Consider the following 13,093-nt stretch of genomic DNA (forward strand, 5'->3'; position numbering starts at 1 on the left):
TCAAACTCATGAACATAATTCTAAGAGATTATAAACACAAAAACAACGAAAGAAGAGACAAAACAATAAAAAACATACTTCATATGATAAGATACTTCCTGAAAACCACACAATAATAGGATAACATATTGTTATTTTGTCAACACACATTCTTTCCTAAAATGACAAAATAAATAAATAAATCTTTATCATTTGTCTAAAATAATATACATACATATACTCACACGTTTATCTTACGCACAAAAGATCCAATGAATACTTAAAAAAATATCCACACTGCTTAGACTTTAAGTACACTTCAGAAGCAAATTAAAGGTTTCATTATTTGGTGTGAGGATAGCTAGAGTTGTAAAAATGGCATTGAGAGGTAAACCATTATTAGCCACCAACACCAACAACATAGGCACAGATGTTTTCCAAGCTGGAAACATTAGTTGGAAACAATTCAATGTTAACACATCCCCAAAACCATTGTTGGTGTTTGCACCAACAGTGGAAGGAACATACCCTGTCATATTGTTCTGCCATGGTTATGCCATTTCTAATAGCTACTACTCTAAGCTCTTAGGCCACATAACTTCTCATGGATTCATTGTTGTTGCTCCTCAATTGGTATATACTTTCACTCTTATAACTTTTTCTCATTTATTTTTTTCATATATATCTTTATGACCTTATCTTATATTTAAGATTTTAAATTATACTTGTAATATCAATATTTTAGATTTCTCTCCCCTATTAGATAACATTATCGTGGAAGCATGATTGTTTTTGAGGTTATTAAAGACAGGTTATTCCAAAAGATCTAATATTTGACACGTTTAAATCGTAATTAAAAAGGATTTCATAAAATATTTATCACATTTAAAATATGATAAAATATTATTGAATTGTAATTCTTTGTGTCGAAGTAGGCAGTGCTCGACAGAAATAAGAATTTGTCGAAACATTTGTGTGCGTCGAGTTGTATTAAATGTCGAAGTGTCGAAGCTGATTGTTTGACATATGATTTCGACTTATATCAAAATAGGTATTCTTGGCCTTTGTAATTTTTGGATTTTAGTTTTGGGAGCAAACTAGCTCAATTGGCCTTTGTAATTTTTGGATTTTAGTTTTGGGAGCAAACTAGCTCAATTATAAATAGAGGGAGTAACTTCTATTTTCATAAGAATCTTGTATTCACTTGCTTCATAACAATCTTGTATTCATTTGCAGTTGCAAAATTAACTAGATTTTCCATAAGCTGTGGGCAGAGAGACTCTGCATAAATCATTTTCTTCTTCAATTTCTGTCAAACTCGAAATTACTCAAAATTTTAAGATTTATTTCAACAAATATGACCCTTATTTGATTTGACACACTTAAACAATTGTTAATCTACAAAAGAGCCTGCAAAAAATAAAATGGTGAAGTGAATCCTCTAAATTTGAATTTTCTAATTTGAGTTAAGACATTTTACACGAGGGAAATGAGAAAGAGAGAAATAAATAAAAGCAAACAACATGGTGGAATTGAATTTTTTTTAAAAGAGATAGAGAAAAAATTAGAGTACAATTCTTTCACTAAAATTAGAGGATTCTCTTTCCATTTTCTATTAATAATGTAGTTAAAATTTTATTAATATGGTATGATATATCTGACAAATATTTAAACCTTTTAAATATGTAGTTATAATTTAATATTTGATTGGTCCATATTGAAAAATATTAGTTGAGAGATGTGAATCTTTTAAAATGTGTTTATATTTTTATCGATTTACATTTATAACATATTTTTGAGGTGATCTTATAAATTTATGATAAATCATGTATATATATATGATGTTCCGTTAAAATATCTCAGTTAATAATTGTATATGGATATAGATACTGAGGTGTGAATTCAAATCAGCGACATTCCACTTATTTATTTTTAATAAGGTGGATTTTACCTACTAGACTACTTAAAAAAAAGTATGTATGATAAATGTTTATTCAACAAAAAAAAATTAATTAAAATGTTTATTCTAACACCACTCAATAGAATTTTTCAGATTTTCTAACACTTTTTCTTCTTCTTTAGTTTACCTTGAACATGCCTATGCTTGGAGTATGTGAAGTAAAATTTGCTGGAAAAGTTGCAAATTGGATAGCCAAGGGACTTCAACCTAAGATCAATGAAAACATTCAACAAAATGTTAAAGCAAAATTGGACACATTGGTTCTAGCTGGTCATAGTAAAGGTGGAAAAACAGTTTTTGCCCTAGCCCTAGATAATGCAAAAACCAACCCCAAATTTTCAGCCCTAATTGGAATAGACCCAGTGGCAGGCCCAAGTAAGTGCAAGATAACAAGATCACTTCCTCACATTCTAACGGGCCAGGCCCAGTCCTTCAATTTAAACATACCTGTTATGGTAATTGGAACTGGGCTAGGCCCAGAGCCTTCTAATTGCTCTCCTAAAGCCTGTGCTCCTGAGGGGGTGAACCATGAGGAATTTTTCAAGGAGAGTAAACCACCTTGTGCACATTTTGTTGCTAAGGATTACGGTCATATGGATATGTTGGATGAAGAGACACAAGGTTTAAGAGGTAGGCTTTTGAAGTGTATGTGTAAGAATGGAATTGGGCCTAAGGATCTGATGATAAGGACTGTGGGTGGGTTAGTTGTTGCATTTTTGAAAGATTTTTTGTATAACCAAAAGAATGATTTTCAAGCTATTTTGGATGATCCAAATCTGGCTCCTGCTAAGCTTGAAGACCCTGTTTTTTATCCATGATGTTGTAATTTATGTTTACATTTCTTTAAGAAACATTCTAAAATTAACTTATTTTAATTTAATGATTTTCCTCCCAGCTAAAAAAATTCCTTTGATGTCCTAGATATTGTTTAAGTGATTTTTCTTTTTTTAGGATATTATTGTTCAAAAATGGAATCAATGCTCTTATCTATTTGATGTCCTCAAATATTTTTTTTAAAAAGCCAACATGTGTTAGAATTATACTTTTGAATACCCAGGAAAATATTTTCAATGACAAAAAAAAGTTAATATTGTGGTCAGGATGCACTTTGGACATTTAATTATGGTCCTAATAGATAACTAGGGATTTAAATGGACCAGACAAAATCCACAAACTAAAAATCTAAACTAAAAAAACTAATATATTTCAATTTGATTCAAACACCAAACCAAATTTGATCGGTTCAGTTCTTAATTTTGATTTTTAAAACCACGAAACAAATAAACTTAATTGATATGTATAATGATATTAAGTTTAGAGTCCGTGTATAGTTGGTTCAACATAATATGCGTGTAAAGTTGTTTAAATTTCACTTCTTCGTTCCATATATTTCAAAAAAGTATAAGATAAGATTAGTCGCTTACCATAAACCTTAAGTTTCACCACTCATAGTTTATATCACTATCGTCACCATTGTTCCATTCACCACAAATATTTTTATTCTAACCTCTGTTTCGGTTGTCCTCTTTATATTTCGTATTTTATTAGTTAATTTTTATATATCTTTTATCTCTTTTCATATATTTTCTTTTCTTTTTCTATCTTTAGAAATGAATTATAATATTATTTTAATTGTATTTTTAATTTTATGATGAATTTAATTTCAAAATTTTAGTATTTGTAATTAATGTCGAACTATCATCATTTTGAAATTGTAGTGTTTCGTTCTGGAACCATATATATAGTGAGTGTTCTATGCATTTTGATGCACCCTCTTTTATTTTGTGCTACGACAATTCTATAGTTTTTCTTATTTTTTTTTATTGTTTTTAGTATGTTTTCTAATATTAGTTTAATTTTGCTTTTATTTTATTTTCTTTATTTATTTTCTAAATAAACTGTAATTTGACATTTTATCATTGTTTAGATCATAACTTGAGATATGAGTATCTAGTTGATGCGTTCTAATATGCATCGGCAAACTAAGAGGAAAAGTTACAAATTTCATGTTGAAGTTAAAGCCAATTCGGAGTGCATGCGAGTGAAATTATTATTTTACGTGTCATACTTAATAAAAATAATTAGTTTTGGGGTTGATTTTATGTTTTTCGAGTCAGGTACTCTTACAACCCAATTTTCTTGTATTATTTAAGCAAACAACACACAATGTTATTGCTAGGCACACAATTTTTACACAAAAAGAGAGTAGATGGCTAAGAATTCCATGGACAACTAAGCCACCTAGGATTGATCTACTGAATTCAGATTCCATCAAACATTAAGGTTTTTAGATTTTTCAATTCAGTTTCTTTTCCTTTCAATTCTTCTCTTTGAGTTTCAAATGCTTAATTTGATATTTCATAGAGTATAGCTGATTTATTTTGATTGATGCATGTCATTTTAACCACATATAACTTAGTTTATTTGTTACTTCACGTAATCTTTAATTGTATGCTTAATTCGGCTAATATGAACGTAATTCATATAGTATCAATGTTGCTTGTTCAATCGATATTGTAATCGATTAGGAATCGAGTCCGCTTAAGGAATTGAGATTATAATAATCATTGATAAGTTAGAACCTGACTCGTTCATCATATTCATATTTAGTTTATCTATTTTTGTTGAATTTTGAAACCTTGAAAAAACCCTTTTATCGTTTCTATCGGTTAAATTAATAGAGTCCTTATGATACGATTTGAGTGTCGATTCCGTATACTACATTTTATTTACTCGTTTTTATCCTCTGTGAGACAACGAATCAAATTGGAGTCGTTGTCGGAGATTCTATGTTAATTTTAACCAATTTTAGAATCCTAGTTTAGAGTCTTGTTAGAATTTTTTATTTTTTTATTTTGTTTGTTGTGTTTCAAGGTTGCGATATAGTGGTAAGTATTTCAGTCTATCAGGTGACTCTATAAGCTACTGTTTCGAATTAATTCGATTTTTTTCATTAAATTTGAAGAAAAAAAATCAACAAACAGTGCTCCCTATAAAAAAAACTTATAAGGGATTTCGACCCTCACAATTGCAAATTCCTCTTTTTTCCTATTTTATTTGAATTTTTTCTACTTTTGTATTTTCAAAAAAATCCAAAAAAATTGTAGATTCATTATTTTATTTATTTTATTTTTAAGTAATATTTTCATAATTTTAAATTTTATTTTAATCATTTTTATTAGGTTTTATTAGATTTTTAGTCATATTTTATTTTTATAATTTATTTTTATTGAAATTATTAGCATTGTGTTTGTCTGTTGCATGACCTGACTCTAATATGGCTTAAGCTCAATAAACTTTAAGAGAATTTGCTTCACTTGATTCATTTTTAGCTGATTTCCTTTCTTTATCTGATTTTGATGACATTTGTTCAATTTTTACTAAAATTGAAACTGCTTTATAGGGTGATATTTCTTATGAGATTTCTACTTACAAAGTTGATGTTGCATATGTAAATTTAGTTTCTGCTACCAAAATTTTGTCATCTAGTGAGAAATCATCTGCTTTAGAGATTAATCCACTCCCTACAAATATAAAATATACACTTTTAGAATTTGAAGAAAAGTTACATGTAATAATTTCATCTAAACTTGAATCTGAACAGGAACAAAAGTTGTTGCAGGTATTAAAGAAACATAAGAAGGCAATTGGATGGACCATGGCTGACATTCCTGATATTAACTTATCCATATATATATAATATATATATATATATATATATATATATATTATATATATATATATATATATATATATATATATTCATATGATTTTACTTGAAGATGGAGGAAAAGCAATGAGACAATTCCAAAGGCGGTGCTCATGATACCACTTGTTAGACGAAGGCAACGATTTAGAGGGAGAGGTGGGTGAATAGATCACAGTAGAATTTTATGTGATTAAAAAGTTTGTTTTGAAAATATTTACTATGGCGAGCGGAAGTAATTTCGGATCGACACTCGTCTATCCCGAATCGTTATCAGAAGAATCGGATATGCGTTTAAACCATAACGAAAAATATACTAATTATGAGAAAGTAAATCAATATGTCATACAAAATACGTTTGAACTAAATTGCACAATGATAATCAATTTCCAATGAAATAGAAAACAAAAATTGACAAAGACAATTTATCAAACACCTAGTGTGAAAACAATTTATCAAACACTTGGTGTGCAATAAATACCAAGTTTATTTCCCTTTAAATTGATAGTATAAGAATCCAATTACAATTGTTTAGATTGCAATTGCCTTAAAAAAATAGTTTGAGAAACTTCAACACAATCAAAAAATTTCAGATAAACAAATTGCACACTAAATGTATTATCAAAATGTAAAGAGAGAGAGAGAGAGAGAGAGAGAGAGAGAGAGAGAGAGAGAGAGAGAGAGAGAGAGAGAGAGAGAGAGAGAGTGAGAGAGAGAGAGAGAGAGAGAGAGAGAGAGAGAGAGAGAGAATTCTATGTGTGTTCTTGGTTTCAATTTTGAGAAAAGATGCATGAATGCATATTTATATGTATGTGTGTGTAGAAAAAATAACAGACAAAATAGTTTTTTAGTCAAAAAATTACAAGTTTTGTAAAATAGAACTGAATGTATTGACTCCAAATTTGAATGAGTCAATACATAAAGCCTAGAAGTGGATACATTCATTCAATGAGTCGATACATTGAAGACGAGAAGTTTTGTTTGAAACAAATTCTTTAGTAGGAGTCGACTCCAAACACGGGAGAGTCGACTCATACCTGTTATGTATTAACCCATAATAATAGTGTATCGATACATTTAAGGCATGCCATTTTCTTAAGAAAAACTTTCAGTTGGAGTTAACTTCAAACATGAATGATTCGACTCATTCGCATTGTGCATCAACTAGTGCATCTTGTGTATCAATACATTTAGGTTAGAACTATTTTCTTTTAAAACTCTTCTAGTGTGTATAGATACATAGCCATAATGTATCGATCCATAGACATGTTTTTCATGAAAAATCATAATTTTATGACCTATCTAATCTGATTTTAAGTATCATATGATGATAATTCACATCTAGACATAGACAACAAGATCAAATATACATAAATACTAAGTGTCCTAGTTTTGACATCATTCAAAACATATCTAAGAGGATATTACACTCACAGTTTCCATCAGGTTTGGTCTTAGTCTTAAACTTTTTGGTTTGGTTTCCACCTTTAGGTATACCCATAACCCCTTTAACTTTGGTTTCTAAAAAGGAAACATTAAAGCACATACCTGAGGAAAAGTTTGACATCTTCTTTTCTTTTTGATGATAGTGGAATGTTCATTTCCGAAAAGCTTGACTGAGGACAACAACCAGAGCATTAACGAATAACACTTGAGCATATGCAAAATAGAAGTATGATTATTGTTTGCAAAAGAGCAAAGAAATGGATATGAAGCATAACGAAGAAGTTGATGACGATTTCCTTAGGGTTTCAGATTTTAGAGCAAACTCGTTTAGGGCAAGTAGCTGAACGAAGAAGAAATGAAATGTTTCACACTTCTCGACTCTTTAATAAACTTTGTTTCTTTTTTAATTTTTACTCGAAAATTAATAATTTGAAAATATATTTAAATTAAACAAATGTTTTTTATTTTAATGATCGACGTGGCAAAAATTTTAATATGTGGAAACATTAATAACTTGCATTTAAGTTAATTTTAAATGGGGACTAAAAAGTCATCAAAATTAATATAGGGAAAACAAAATTGCATTTAAGTTAATTGTAAATTAGTATAAAATAATATATACACAAGAATCAAATTGAAAATTAATAGAAATTAAAAATGAAATTATACATTTACTTATCTATTATATGTCTCATATAAGCCTTGCCACGTACTCACCAAACGTAGTCAATATTTGTTGAGAAAAATAAATGTGAGTTGGAAGTGTTCAGAAACAAATATGGAAAAGTCTCACATTGATTAGAAAAGTGGAGATTGGGCACTTTATAAGTAAGAGAACTCACATTCCTATCACCTTAAGGTTTTGGGCGATTATGTTATGTGTCTCTCACATGATGTGTTGCTCATAAAGAAAGACTCAAATGAAGGTAAATGCTCTCTCATGTTAACCCTCTTAAATTGATGACTGAACAATGATATCATTAGTCATTGGTTCGAGTGAAGGACCAACTCACTTTTATCGAAAGTCCTCCCCACGTGGTGGTGGATAGGAGGCATGTCTCGTTGAAAAAGTGTCAATGACAATACAAGTTTATGTAGATGAAAGAAATTCCGCTTAAGGGGGAGCGTTATAGATAGACTCACACTTAGGAGAGAGTGTTGAGAAAAATAAGTGAGTTAGAAGTGTTGAGAAACAAATATGGGGAAGTCTCACATTGATTAGAAAAGTGGAGATTGAATATTTTATAAGTGAGAGAATCCACAGACCTATCATCTTAAAGTTTTTGGTGAATATGTGGTGTGTGGCTCACAATGTGTGTTGCTCGTAAAGAAATACCCAATGAATATAAATGGTCTCTCAATTTGACCCATAAAGAAAGACTCCGATAAATATAAATGATCCTTTATATTGACCCTCCAAATTAATGAGTCGAAAATATTGACATATCCTTATGACCTCTAAAATTTTGCCCAACAACCTTTTTTCACATGGCTAAGGTTGTGCTTTGAACCTATAGGTGAGCTTGAGAGGTTTCACCTATTTTGGTTTTACGGAAATCACACATTTTAAATGTAGAGAAATGAAAAATCAGAGGCTCCAACTCATGCCTCAACCTATCAAATGTCTTTATTAACAGCTAAATTATAGTATTAACCAGACATATCCACATACAATTTAGGGCATTTTTGTTTTAGTTTTAAAAAAATAAATCTTTTTTTTTTTGTATTTTCAAAAATGGATTTTATATATTAAAAGACTAATTTTGATCTATGGAGCACAAACTCCGATACGGACGCCGAGACACGATATAACACAAACATTCTGACATCGGTAATGTCAAAACATAGGACACTGACACCGATATATATAAGAGAGTATTTCAGCTTTATTTATCCATCTATGATTTAAAAAGTTGAATATTCTAATCAAACTTAATGTCTTTAATTATTTATTGATAACATTGCTTAAATACACGTTTAACAATTTTAAATTTGTGTGAGATTTTTCTAAAATATGTATAAAAGTGTGTTGAAGCAAAGAAAAATCAATTTTTTATTTGAAACACTTGTCTGAATTGTCTGACATATACCCTCCGGCCTTATTTATAAGCAAAAGTCTTTTAATTTTTTTTGCCTTAAATATAAGCAAATGTCAACAAATATATGTGCATTTAATACCTTTATTCCAAAAGTATCATTGCATTAATTACTTAATATTGTTAGTAGAAGACAATTTAATTGAGGGTATACTAGTAATTGTGTTGTCTCTCTCACATGAAATCAAGAAATTTAAATGTATTTAACTATATTTCTTAATAAGCGTGAAACTTGTTATTTTTGCTTATAAATTAGGCCAGAGTAGTATGTGTTATGAGTGTCATACCGATGCCAACCATTGATTCAAAGAGTGTCGAAACAAAGAAAAAAAAACCATTTTTAGTGGACATTTGTCTGACTTTTCCGACATTGTTTTGACTTTTTGGACACGTATCGTACCGTCGTCATACAAATGTCGGACACTGACGCATATCAGATACCGTGACACGCATACTCATAGAGGTGTCTATACTTCATAGATTTTGACATCCTATAAAATAAACATAAATTATTGAATATCAAAACATAATCGAAATCACAATTTTTTTAAAAGTTATATCTCAAAAATAATTTTTATGAAAAATTATTTAAAATAGCTTTAAAATTAAACGAATTTTTTGAAGTTTTGACATCAAGAAAAAGTTTTAATAAAATAATAAAATATATTCAAAGCAAATTTTTATTCGAAACTTTTATAAAAAATAAATTTATAAATTTTCTTACACAAAATTATATTATATTATAAAAATCATTTTTTTTAAAATCAAATAAAATAAGCCCTTATTCTCTTTAATTACCCTTTTATGAAAAGTTGCTGCATGAGCATGCCTAATTAATCCCAAATCTCTTATGTAATCATGCATTAGTACACGCCTATGTTCTATTAAATTGCATCTTTGTGGTCCACAAAATCACCTTAAATTTGATGATTTATATATTGATCAACACTCGAAAAAAAACTATAAAAAAATTGTTTAGAGGGATCGAAAAATTGCATCCTAGCCAGATTATTGATAGATTTCTCTTAATAGCCATTCTGATAAATTATTTAAAGCAGTCCATCAATTACATTATTAAATATAAGCAGTTAATGAAATTCACTTAATATCAAATTAATAGAAAGTACATGAATTTGATTCTTTATTGGAACATTTTTCATCTTATTTTACTTATATTAATTCACTTAATACAAGAATTTCATATTAGTATATGCTCGCTTATGATTGTTCAAAACTCATACCACGAAATTTGGCTGATGTAAGCAATGATATTTAATAATGAATTATCAAGTGAACATGAAGATCCAAAGTTGAAGGTACCATAATTTAAAAGTTTTTCACACTACATGATAACGAGCACTTTATAATTGTTAAATCAAAATGCTACCACTTTAATTTTGACTTACAATTGGCCGAATGATTATATGTGAATTCACACCAATTTCATCTCTCGTGTGCTTTTAGCAAATGAATTATTGTAGATGTGAGTTCATGATTATTATTGTTACACCGCGTGCTTAATGAAAGTGTGCAATAACAAAGCTAGTTTAGTTTTTAGTGGTTTAATATCTTTTCCAAGTTGTTTATCTTAGAAATTAAAAGGATTTATATTAATTCTTTAACTCTTGTATTATATTAATTTTATAAATTTTAATTGATAATTAATTTTTAAATTTCTTCGTCATTAATTAGATAAATAGAACTAACGATACATTTTAAAAAATTAATCAATAAAATTTAATTTTTTAATTAAAAAAATCAAAATAAATCGTTAACATACGAAATCAAAAAATATATTAAATCAACTATTTATTAAGATACAAAGGGGTATTTAAGTTAAGATGGTGTAGAAAAACTTAAGACTCATTTTTTACATAATCAAAGAATATTTTGATTTTGATTAATTTTTTTTTCATTTAAATAAGTGGTTTTTTTTTTAAATTAAACTCAAAATTTTTGAGTAATTCCGAGTCAATTTTGATGAATAAGATTCAATCAACCGATCAAATTTTCTCTTGTTCTTCACTCTTCACTTGAATGAATCAATCAACTTTGATTGCAAGATTGTATCAATGCACAATGATGAAGAAAACAAGAAAAAAAATTGATTTGGGGAAGAAAGGGAATTAAGATTTTTATCGAGAGAGAGGAAGAAGATGAATTGTTTCTACAGAGTAAGTCTCTACTCTCAAACTGAGATTTTTCTTTGCAACTGCAAGTTCAAGTGTTTACAGTAATAGGGATTACTCCCTATTTATAGATTTTGGGTTTGCTTGCTCCTCAAGTAAGACCCAAAATTAACCTAACTAATTATGCTAAATAAACAAATAAAGTTAACTCTACATTACCGCCGAGACACTCTTCGACATTTCGACACGTAGGTGATTCGACACTTCCTTGCTTATGTCGAGAAACCTATTTCGACACAAGGAATTAGAATTTAACACGCCACCTAACTCGTTGCGTCTAAGCTATTTATATTCATCATAGACCTTAACTTCTTGAACACTTCGACCTGCACTCCTTTCGTCATGGTATCTGAAATCTGATTCTCAATTCTACAGTGTTCCAAGTTCAACTTTGCTTCTACGACTTACTCTTAAAGATAATGGAACCTCATTTTGATGTGCTTGCTTCGTCCATGCATTATCGGATTCTTTGCCAGATTGATAGCAAATATGTTGTCGATCTTCATGGTAATTGCTCCATGATTCTTCTTTGTAATCTCTTCGACCAAATTCATCATACATGTTGCTTGACATGCACAAAGAGAATCAATTATGTACTCTGCTTCACACACCAACAGTGCTACTACTAGTTCCTTTCTCGAACTCCAAGCAACTGGTGCACCACCTAGCATAAACATATCCAGTTGTGGATTTTCTATCCTCAACATCACTACACCAACTTTAGTCGGTGTATCCCTCTAGTTTGTATTCTTTTACTTCATCAACTGCAGGAAACAAAATTTCATAGTCGAGAGTTCCTTTGAGATACCTTACTATCCTTTTCGTTGCTGCTAGGTGTGATACCTTTGGATTCTACATGAATCTACTCACCATACCTACACTGTATGTTAGATCAGGCCTTATGTGACAAAGGTGTCGAAGTGATCCAATGAGTCTTTTGTACTGCGTTGGATCGATGTCATATTAATCTGTGTCTTTCGATAGTTGCAATTTGGGCTCAGCTGGAGTCGAAGTTGAGTTGCATTCTTGTATCTCAAATCTCTTGAGTATTTCAGATGCATATCTTCTTTGGTGCATCATCAAGCCTCTACTACTCTTGTAGAATTCGATGTCAGAAAAATATGAGAGATTTCCCAAGTCTGACATTTCAAACTCCTCACTTAGGTCATGTTTGAAATCTTAGATCTCCTTCTTACAACTTCCTGTTATTAACAGGTCATCGACATATAGACATAGTATAAGCAATTCATTATTGCTTCTTCTTATGTATACTCCATACTTAGTTGTGCACTTCACAAATTCCTTCTTCCTTAGAAATCTATCTATATTCTTGTTCCAAGCTCTTGGAGCTTGCTTAAGTCCATACAGGGCTTTATGCAGTTTGTATACTTTGCTTTCTTCACCTTGTTTCACAAACCCAACTGGTTGTGCAACATAAACTTTTTCATCTAAGGGGTTATTCAGGAATTCACATTTCACACCCATCTGACATGTGTGCCATTTGTTCACGTTTGCTAGACCAACAACCAACCTGATTGTTTCGATCCTAGCAACAGGTGCAAAAACTTCGTCGAATTCGATTCCTTCCTTCTGAAGAAATCCTTTCTCCACAAGTCTTGCATTGTGTCATGTTACTTCACCTTTGGGATTCAACTTCACCTTGTATATCCATTTCACATCGATTGCCTTCTTGCCTTGAGGCAATTCAGCAAGTGAC

General features: G+C 30.0%; 1 protein-coding gene across 1 annotated transcript; it reads left to right on the forward strand.

Annotated features, from left to right (window-relative positions):
* The first annotated feature begins 214 nt into the window (after positions 1–214).
* Positions 215–2,927, forward strand: LOC127114269 (chlorophyllase-1). The gene is made up of 2 exons (XM_051046581.1): positions 215–612; positions 2,062–2,927. The coding sequence occupies exons 1-2, from the start codon at positions 355–357 to the stop codon at positions 2,755–2,757; spliced, it is 954 nt and encodes a 317-aa protein (XP_050902538.1). The 5' UTR covers positions 215–354; the 3' UTR covers positions 2,758–2,927.
* Positions 2,928–13,093: the final 10,166 nt, after the last annotated feature.

The sequence above is a fragment of the Lathyrus oleraceus genome, chromosome 1 (assembly GCF_024323335.1).
Source record: "Lathyrus oleraceus cultivar Zhongwan6 chromosome 1, CAAS_Psat_ZW6_1.0, whole genome shotgun sequence".
Taxonomy (NCBI): domain Eukaryota; kingdom Viridiplantae; phylum Streptophyta; class Magnoliopsida; order Fabales; family Fabaceae; genus Lathyrus; species Lathyrus oleraceus.